The following is an 11319-nucleotide window of genomic DNA, read 5'->3' on the forward strand; positions in this document are numbered from 1 at the left end:
ATCCACCTTCGCTATCGCATATTAAGATCCTTCTGGTCAAAGATATACTTTAAACTTTTGTGGTCAGAGAAAACTTCTAGCTGAGCGCCATACAAATAGTGTCTCCAGATCTTCAGAGCAAACACTACTGCAGCCAACTCCAAGTCATGCATCGGATAATTTCGTTCATGAGGTCTCAGCTACCGGGAAGCATAAGCCACCACATTTTTGTCTTGCATCAGCACACATCCAAGTCCTTTATGAGAAGCGTCACAGTATACTTCAAAAGGTTTCTGTGGGTCGGGTAGTACTAATACAGGTGCAGTTGTTAACTTTTCCTTAAGCATCTTGAAACTTCTATCACACTCAGCTGTCCAAACGAACGGAACTTCCTTTCGTGTAAGGTAAGTCAGAGGTAAGGCTATCTGTGAAAACCCTTTAATAAACCTCCGGTAATATCCAGCAAGTTCGAGAAAACTCTGAACTTCTGTAATGGTCGTAGGTGGTTCCCATTGCACTACTGCTTCAATTTTTGAAGGATCCACTGCAATTCCTCCCTGTGATATAATATGTCCCAAAAATGCCACCTTCTCTGTCCAGAACTCGCACTTTGATAATTTAGCATATAACTTCCGAGTCCTTATTAGTGACTTTATTTAACTGTCGGTAATCTACGCAAAGTCTCATTCCACCATCCTTCTTCTTTACTAGCAATACCGGAGCTCCCCAAGGTGATGCGCTGGGACGAATAAATTTCTTTCCAAGTAGCTTATCCAACTGCTTCTTCAACTCTGCAAGTTCCAATGGTGACATCCGGTACGGTGCTATGGAAATTGGTCCGGTTCCAGGTACAAGTTCAATTCAGAATTCTATCTCTCGCTGAGGAGGAAACTCAAGTATGTCGTCCAGGAAAACATCAGGAAATTCCTTCACCACTCGGATTCGTTCTAAGCTTAGTTCACTATCATTTGAGCTAGCCGCTAACAGAACGTACCCCTCACAATCACTCCCGTCTAATGTAACTCTTACAGAATTCAGATATAAAGTATGAGATAGAAATGGTTTAATATCTAAACTATTAGACAGAATAACAGCAGTTCTTTCATAGCAATCAAGGAAAACATGATACTTAGATAACCAATCTAACCCTAGAATAACTTCTAAACCACATAGAGGCAAACAGATTAGATCATGTATAAAAGTTCTGTTCCTAATAGTGAATGGTACTTGCAGGCACACTAAACTAGTCAAAGCATTTTTCCAGGCTCTATTGGGAACGAACTGCTCTGATACCAACTTGTAACGACCCAACTTCCAGTATGCCATGGTCATACAAGAAGCTAAGTGTTACTAACTTATCCTTTTAAATTATTATTATTTATTTAATATATGAGCATGTTCCTTGTTAGAGCGATGCCAATTTTACGAGTAATTTTTTTTTAATTTTTGCGGATGGTCTGGTAAAATAAGCAAGCATACATTGGGAGTAATAGAAAAGCGGCATAAAGAAACATAGAAATACAACTGATAATATACATCATGTACACTATAACAAAACATGTAGCGTTTACACAAGATCAAGTCAGTTTACATCCTCGTCATCCTACGTAGCTAATATTTACACGACACTCCCAGGGCCTGGCCCATACAAAAAGCTACTAAGCTGGTGCCCAGGCTAGCCTAACCACTATATAGCTCCTAGCTCTCGAGTGTACTAACACAAGTGAGAGACTAACTATCTGATAATGTTAGACTAGAGTGTCATCAAAAGAATGCCCCTTTCCGCAGTCAAACTATATTTACACGTGGCCGTTCGGAGAATCATCATGAGGCTCACCCATCTCCTCATCCTGCTCTACCTCTATCTCTGGATCCTCCTCCTCCTCATCGTCCACAGCTACAACTATGTCCTCAGATCCACCAGAAACACTGCTGTCACTATGTACAAAACCATTCGCGAGCACAGGTCCGTTCGCGTATATAGGAGCTACCTCACCGTCTGGTAGTGCCGGCTCATCAGGCTGTGGAAAGTCGGGGATCGGCTCAGAGGGAAAATCCCACTCTGGTGGTATCACAGGTACGTAGTCATCAGCTAACTCAGGCTCATCAGGAATGATAGGCTCAGGTACCGCCTCATTCAAAGGTTGAGCTGGTATAGGGTGCTCAGGATCATCAGGAAAAGGATGTCCAGGTGCGTCAGGGTGTAACCAGGATAAGGGAAAGTCGTAAGGAGCATCAGGGTCAAAATGCGGGCTAGACAGAGGATGTTGAAAAGCTCGATTAGGTAACGCATATCGTCTAATACGAGGCTCCAAACCCATAATGAAGTAACTGTGATGTACCAGATCCTCGTAGACGTAAGGGTCCTCGAACTCATAGAAGATCACGCCTGTCTCCATCTGAGGGGGAGGAAGGGAGAGAAGGGGGTAAGAACTGGGGAGTTCTTAGTAGGGTCGGGGTTATTAGTTACGTTCATTTATTTGATTCCGATTAGCAGATAGATATTAGAATACAGTAAAGTAGTAAACAGTAGTTAAAATAGATAGGGAAAACAGAAAACAGAACATAAACAGAAGAGTGCAAGAAAATAAAGCATAGACATAGCACTCAAGCAAACAAACATAAAGAAATTGATCAAACACAAGTAGGAATGCAACAGAGAATAATGCACAGACAAGAATGATGCATGTCTAGTCCTAGTGCAGGTAATGAGCTCATTTGTCGGTTTCTACCCGCTCCCGACGTAACCCAGCATTACTAGCTGGATATGGCTTTCCTGTTGGCTATACCCCTGTGTACAGGAAATAACCCCTCTGCCACCACAGGGTCCACTGCACGCAGGAAATAACACATCTGCCACTGCAGGGTTGTATGCCGACACACCTTCTGTATACAGGAAATAACCCCTCTGCCACTACAGAAATGGAACAGGTGGTCACGGTACTTCTGTAGCAGGAAATAATCCCTCTGCCTTACAGAAATAAAATATGGATTTGTACCGCAGGAAAGCGTTTCTCAGTGGTTGCACCATTATCTATCTGACTGCTACAATGCAGTAGATGAACATATAGATATCTCTGAGGTTGCCTTAATGCAACAGATGACCTCTCAATAGGTCCTCTACTCTTTATCATATTACTCTCTTCGCTTTGTCTCTTTATTCTGCTCTGTTTGTTCCGTTCTTTGTGCTTCCTCACTTTATTCTGCTTTCTCTATTTAACGTATGTATTTAAAGCTTATGTAAATTTCGGTATGATTAGTTAGCATACCCCAAGTATAGGTTCATTAAGTCTATACTGAAACAGTTTAACTTTTCATATAATACCTAATTCTTCGTAAATTCTTCAGATTCTTTGTCTGTTTTTACCCGTTTTTCACTCTTTTCAACAACCGATTTTTACCAAAATTCAAAATAAATTAGCAGCCACTAAAACCCCATCTTTTCTACATGATTTCAACACAAATTGAAGACTATTTACGAAAAACCGAATTAAAACTCCTAACCGATACGGTTCAAAAACTAGGTTCTTCGCGACTGCATCATCGAGCTTGCCTCGGGAAAGGTTCTAACTTAAAGATAACATAATGACAATGAGGATTAAGATACTTGACGATATATCAAAGGTTTTCCCCTTACTGATCTTCTAGAGAAATTCGTACTTTCAGAAAAGATCTCGCGTACTCGAAAATCGGGGTTGTTACAGATTCCATTTGTATGGATGAAGGGAATATAGAGAGTCAACTAGATCTCTATGGTCCTGAATTACTGAATAGCATAAATTGCTCTGGTTTGCCTCCACATAAATTAATACTCAAGGTTAGTGTTCTGGTGATGTTACTGAGGAATATTGACCAATCCAGTGGTCTTTGTAATGGTACAAGGCTACAAGTTAGGAAGCTTGAAAATCATGTCATAGAATGTGAAGTCTTAACGAGTAACAATGTTGGTCATATTGCTTTGATTCCAAGAATGAATATGGTACCAACAAATGAAACCGTCCCAGTTAGATTCTAACGAAGACAGTTTCCCATAATAGTATCGTTTGCCATGACAATTAATAAGTCTCAGGGACAAACTTTATCTCATGTTGGATTGTACTTGCCCAGACCAGTTTTTACACATGGCCAATTATATGTGGCACTTTCAAGAGTTAAGAGTAAGAGAGGTTTAAAAGTTTTACTTATGAATCACGTAGGAATGTCTGCAAATTCAACCATCAATGTTGTTTATAGAGAAGTCTTTGAAAAAATAGTATTCTAATGTAAATATTTTAATTTTATTTTAAATTCTGTATCAGTGTATAATTATTTTACTTTAAAAAATATAAAATAATTATTACTCCCTTTTTTATGTTAAAGTTTGATTTTGATAATAAATTTATAAATTTCTTAAAATAATAATTATTTTGTATTTTTGTTTTAAATATCGAAGCATTTTTTTTTATAAATTTTTCGTGCTAAGCACGGGTTTATACACTAGTTGGTGTAATAATAAAAAGAAAAAGAAAAGTTTGTTCTCATTTTAATAATATATTCAAGATACAAAACAAAAAATTCCAAAAATCATACGGAATATTGAACCACTTAAATTATTAATTTAGTAATTAAGAGATTTAAATTATTTAATTAAGGTNNATAATAATAATAATAATAATAATAATAATAATAATAATAATAATAATAATAATAATAATAATAAAAATTATAGGACAAGTTATTTAAATAAAATAATTAGAACCTAAAATTACTATATTGCAACTTTTCCAAACTAAAGGCGCAATTGCAACTTTTTCAGCATAAACCGCTACTATCAACCGTGGTTTATGTGAAGAGAAGCTGAAGCAGAAACTGCTATATGCAGCAGCGGTTTCTGAAGGAATAATAGAACAAAGCATAAACCACTATAGGCAATAGCGATTTATGTGTCATATTCATCATTCTCACCAGTCTTTGGAATCAGAACTTATCTCATCATCATCACCATTGATACTCATCACATCATTTTCCTGGTAATTGTCAAAGTCACTGCCTACAGAGTAATCGGAATCACCACTCTCATTATCAGAATCATTGTGTACAATATCAACAACTCAGCACTGGGAACATCAGTTGTAGCACTAACTTCTCTATATGCTTTTGGTCTTACCTTACTTATGGACATGCACAAAAAGAAAGAAGCAAAGAGGATAATCACCTCCCTAAATAATCCAATCAGATATCGAGCTGCTACAGAAACTACCTTCTCACCTGATTTCTTATACAAAGCAAGATCTCGTAGTAACTGTGTGTTTGGTTTAGCAAAAATTAAACAAAAATAATAAAATAAAATAAAATGAACATAAAAGATGAAGAAAGATAGTTGAGAAATAAAATAAAAATGACCTTGCATGTGGAAAAGATGAGGAAGGTAATAAAGAAAGATAGTTGATAAATAAAATGAAGATGACCGTGTATGTATAAAAGTAAGAAGGTGAAAAATGGTAGTTGAGAGAATAAATTTTACAATCAATTATCAACGATAAGAGTTGAAAGCAAAAGTTACAAAATGTTGCTTCAAGTAAAGGTATGTTTGACGATAAAAATCGTTAAAAAAATTATCCAAACAAATTTGATCCAACGTTCAAGACTTTTGAACGTGCGTTCATGCTTCTGAATGCTCAACCAAACTTACACAAAGTTTTCATTCATTAACTACATTCCAAAATCCATAATAATGGAGAAACTTAACAATACACAAGACATTGGTAATAGAAGTTCAAGAATAAAGGGGGCATTCTCCAATTCCATGGTCAAAGTATGCAACAACATATAAACCGCTAATGCCTCCAGCGGTTTACAATAGCCCTCGTTTTCACATAAATCGCTACTACCTATAGCAGTTTATGCTTTGTTCTATTATTCTTTCAGAAACCACTGCTACATATAGCGGTTTCTGCTTCAGCCACTTTTCACATAAACCGCGGCTGGTAATAGTGGTTTATGTTGATTTTGAATCCACTTAGTAGCGAGTTTGTATAGATATGAAAAAGTTGCAATCGCATCTTCAATTTAGAAACGTTGCAATCTGGTAATTTTGGATTCTAATTATTTTCTTTGAGTAACTTGCCCATAATAATATGTCACCAAAAAATAATTATAACAATAGAATTTCCTCTTTGTTCAAAGAGTACATGATTAAAGATTAATCATATAGCTTTCAAATGATCAATACAGTTTTGGACCCGGCTTCTAGCCAAGCTAGGGGCACGAATAGCATCTAGGCCCAAACACGAAGTGAGCAGTGTCCGAGTCCAGTGTGAAACCTGTGACCATGGGATCTTAAGAGTTAATAACCTTCTATACCAGGAATGGAAAGGGAGAGAAATGACCAAGAATCCCATCAAATTCAGAATTTCATGACGCTGCTCATGGAATAAATAGGGGACCCCAAAAGCTCCCCTTCAGCGACCTTAGTTCAGTCTCTATTGCTAGAACTCTCGGTCCCAATTTACTAAAAGTCTCGTCTAGGTAACCACTAAACATTGGCGTTGTTTATGAGGACCAAAGGCCAAGCACAGAATGGAAGTAGAGCCCCCTCACACCATGAATGAGGCTGAAGGGGGAGGATACCATGCTCCGCAACACCAGCACCGGACACCAATGGGCTACGCATTCCCGGCATCGTCCACACTAGTGTAACCCTAGCCACAACTGTAACTCCAGCCAACGACCTTTTGGGGGAGCAGGCTCTAACAGTTCCCGCATCATCCAAGAACTTAGACACAGGTTGCGAAACCTGGAGAGGGAGGTATTTGCCCGTGACTGTTACCAGGCTTTGTTTCATTCGGGACACCTATTTTGAGTTGGAAGGAAGAAAGGACAGGAGATCTTGGTCCCGAACAACCCAGACAGACCGTAGGAAGGGGCATGAGGAATATTGACGATGCCAGGAAGACGAGCTCAGATACTTCCACAGTGGAAGTCATCGTAATTGATATCCCGAACCCGAAGATAACACCTCTGTTGATTGAAAAAGGCGTCGGTATGAGCCCGTGGTAATAGGGACAACCTCTTTCAATGCAAGAATCCTCAAGATCTGCTTGCAAAAAACTTTCGATAAGCTCACAAACATGAGGTATGATGGCATGAAGGATCCCCAAAAACATATCACCACCTTCGAGGCTAGGATGAACCTAAAGGGTGCCTGCCGATGCAGTGCATTGCCAAGCCTTCCTGATGACGCTGGTCAGACCCACCATCATGATTCCAGAACATTGTTTAGTTCACAAATCATAGAGAGGTTAACAATTCGATTATGGTGATATTAACCAAGAACCCACTTTGGTTGGCCAAGCCAAGGATATACCCCTTTTACTCTTAAAAGAGCCCAGAGCAGACAAGCATAAAGCTTATAATATAAGAAGTGTTTATTTCTCAAGTTATACAACAAAGGGAATAAATGGACTTATTTATAGTAGTAAGGGGGGGAGGAGTTTTGAGTGTTAGGTGATGTAGGACAGTTTTATATGCATACTATAATAACATAACTATGCTTTACTATTTCAACTAATATTTCTAATGACCAAATAGATGCTCCTGCATCATTCTCCCTGGGTTGGAAGAGGCTTGGTGTTATCTTTTTCATAGTAAGGTAACAGATCAACAACGTTAAAGGTGGCAGATACTTCATAGTCTCATGGAAGCTCAATCTTGAATGCCCTCAAAGACTCTGAACAGTCCATCCACCCGAGGAGATAATTTCCTGTGTGACTGAGGAAATCGATCCTTTTTCAGATGAATCCAAACCATTTCTCGATCAATGAAAATAGTTGATCTCCTATGTTTTTTGGCTTGAGCCTTATAATGAGCAGTTTAACGCAGTATCTTCTGTCGTACCTCCTCATAGAGCTTCTTGATTTGTTCAGTACATTCATTAGCATTTGCACCGTCCTCACGAGGAGTCGGTAACTGATGAATCCACATTTCATGGTATTTATTTGCTCTAATTGGGTAGATTTCATTGACTTTTCTTGCATTTATCCATTGAAATAACATAGTTTTATGATTTCTTCCTAAATTGCGTTTGAAAGTTAAAACATGCTTTTTAGGCCTTATAATTGCTAAATTTTATTCACTTAAATTACATTTGATACTTTGATATATTTGTTGATTGATTTCAGGTTTCCAAGGCAAAGGATTGGATCAAAGAAGTGAAGAAAAAGCATGCAAGATGAAGAATTCATGAAGAAATTAAGAGTTGGTGGAACTCATGGCCACACGTACGCGTGACCCTTGTCACGTGAGCTCATTAATTGCGCTACGCTGGGGGCAATTTTAGGGCTTTCCAAGCCTAGTCCATAGGTTTAGGTTTTAACATGTTTTAGCTTAGTTTTTCTAGAGAGAGAACCTCCCTCTTCTCTCTAGAATTTATGGTTCTTAGCTTAATTTCTCTTTAGTTTTAGTCTTTAATTCTTGTTTTTGTAAAGTTTCATTTATGTTTTCATGCTCTCTTGCCTTGATCTTCTTAGTTTCATTTGTTATTTTCTCAATTTTTCCACTTTTAGTTTATGAACATTTGTCAATTTTGATTTTCTTTAATGCAATTTTGATGTTTTTTCTTTCTTTAATGCTTATTTGAGTTTTTATTATTATTCTCATGCAATTGGTAGAGTATATTTTATTTCTATTGTAATTTATCATAATTTTCCTTTTATCAATGCTAGGTGTTTGATAAAATGTCTCTTATAGTTTTTGTATAGTTTTTCACACTTTTGGCTTGGAATTGGATAATTAGATGACCTTGAGTCATACATGTCCATTCGATATTGTGTTAGGATTGTTAGTTGGTTTGGTTTCCACTAACGCTAGTCTTTCACTAAGTTAATTAGTGAGTTGATTAGGACTTGTGGATTGAGATCAGTTATGCCCTTTTGACTTATCCTCGATGTTAGGATTGACTAATTGGAATTGATTCTTCGTAATTACCATATTTGTGATGTATGATTAGGATAGGAATCCTTAATTCCTAATCCTTGTCAAGAGTTCCTTTTTGCCACTTTAATTCCCATTTTTTATTTACTTGCTTTGAGTTTTAATTCCCTTGCATGCTTAATAACTTTCTTGCCTTTATTTTCTTGCCAATTGCCATCATCAACCCCCAATTCCCTCATAGCTAATAATTACACATTTTATTGCAATTCCTAGGGAGAACGACCTGATGTTCAATGCTCTCGATTTTTTATATTGGTTTTCTTTGTGATAACCTTTATTTAAACTTTGATGTTGGGGATTCGATTGCCGCTTTGGACTATGCCATCAACGAAATTGTTTTGTCTAAATTACCGAACCAGCGCAAATCCTAAACATCAAGTTTTTTGCGCCGTTGCTGGGGAGTTGCAATGGTGTTACATTGTTGGCTATTATTAATATGTGAATATGTGAATAATTTATTTTTGATTGATTCCTTATTTTTTATAGTTTTAGGTATTTATTTTATTTGTTCTTATTACCTTTGGTTTTTATTTTCCTTTTCTCCTATGAATTCTCACCCACTGGACTATGAGTTTGGTTGCTATTGAGTTATAGGAATTGAGAATTCCGCATGTTTGTCACCTAGATGGCATAAAGAGAACCCACAAGAAGATTGGGTGCACAAGCTTCAGAATATCAAAAGCCATGGAAGATGTAAACATGGGTGAAAATTCAAGGAAGAATGGAAACACAAGCCTCCTTGATGAGAGCTTCTCAAAAAGTCCAACTTAAGGACTCTAAATAGAAGTGCTAGGTGGGAGACACCCCACCATGGTAAAACATTCCAACTTCCCTCCTTTATTTCATTCTTGTAAATATGTCTCTTTGTTGATTAGCTTGTCTTAATAGATTTTTGTTTTAAAATGCATATTTGAATAATTAGTAATCTTGTTTTAAATTGCCTTTTTTACTTGAATTGCTTGTTTAAAATTTTCAATTAATTTTTGGATGGTTGAAATGATTCTTGTTTGAGCATATTTCAAGTACTTTGAATAGTCCAATAGTTTTGATTTGGAAAACAAAATTTTGGTTAGTTTTAAAGTTTAATGTGAATAGTTGCAAATTTTTTATTATTTCTTGTTTATATGCATTTTGAATAGTAGCAAAGGGCACTCAGTAGCCTAGCATCCTCACGCCTAAGTGCGTACGCAAAAATTTTTTTCCAGCATGCCCGTCGCACGTATGCGTCATATTCTGTTTTTCACCCTATCACACGTACGCCTGCTAGACGCGTACGCGTCGCTCCCCACTTTCATAAGTCCCGCGTATGCGTGACATCCCCTGTAACACCTCTGCGAGCACAGAACCATCCCATCACCACCATTCCTAACCGTCGGCGACCGCCGCTGCCGCCACGTCCCTTTCCCCATTTCTTCTTCCTCTTCTATCATCTTTTCTCCCTCCCCTTGCCCATTACTCTTTGCTCCTCCACATTACCGCAGCCGCGGCACCGCCACCTTTGCCAGCGCCAACAGCCAAGACCACCACCCCTCCACTCACAAGCTCCACACACCCCTTGCTCCATTACCCCTTCCACTGCCTTCGAAGGCCAGAACAGGGAAAAGCCCTATTTCCATTTCACTTCCCCTCTGCTGCTGCCACTACGCCAGCGCACCACCAGGCCGGCTGTGTTCGCTTTGGCCTGTCACTCATCATCATCAACCTTCCCCTTCCCTTCCTTTGTGCCAATTCTACTTCCCAGGTTCTCCCATTTTCATTTTCTTTCGTTAAGTTCTGTTTCATTCATTATATCGCTGCTAGTTAATTTTGTTTAGCATAGTTTATTTAGTTTATGCATGTTTAGTTGATTAGGTGGTTAGATAATCTGAATTAGTTTGTGGATTTAGGTTTGTCTTGATTAATAATGTTGTTTAGGAGTGTTGCTGTTTCTTTGATTTTTGTTGGTTTGTTTGTTGCTGGATGATTTACCCCTGTGCTAATTTGGTTTGATGATGTTGCTGCATAATTGTTATTGCTGCTCTATCCTTGCTGATTGATGCTGAGTTCCTATTTCAATTTGAACTTCATTGTTGGATTTAGTTATGAATAATTGTTTGAATTCATACTTCTTGCTTCTAGAATGGTTATTGAATTCAATGAAAGGAATGCTGACTGAATCAACTACTGTTGTTCCTTATTGCTGTTTGGTGCTGTATGCTAGCCTATTGAGTGCCCTTTGCTACTCATTGCTTATTTTTTATGGCTTAATTGCTTATGGCTGTTTTATTACTGTATGTTGGCATAGTGTTTAATTCATATGAATTCATATATGGTTTTTGTGTTTTTAATTGTTAATGCATTCATATGAAATTTGATTTGATTGGTTGAATT

General features: G+C 37.7%; 1 protein-coding gene across 1 annotated transcript in view; it reads left to right on the forward strand.

The window, feature by feature from the left end:
- LOC107611099 (ATP-dependent DNA helicase PIF1-like) overlaps window positions 1-3994 on the forward strand; it is a 10409-nt gene extending 6415 nt beyond the window's left edge. Inside the window, exon 3 of the mRNA XM_016313061.1 lies at window positions 3797-3994. Within this exon, the coding sequence (XP_016168547.1) occupies window positions 3797-3994 (198 nt within the window). The remainder of the gene's footprint in view (window positions 1-3796) is intronic.

The sequence above is a fragment of the Arachis ipaensis genome, chromosome B08 (assembly GCF_000816755.2).
Source record: "Arachis ipaensis cultivar K30076 chromosome B08, Araip1.1, whole genome shotgun sequence".
Classification (NCBI taxonomy): Eukaryota; Viridiplantae; Streptophyta; class Magnoliopsida; order Fabales; family Fabaceae; genus Arachis; species Arachis ipaensis.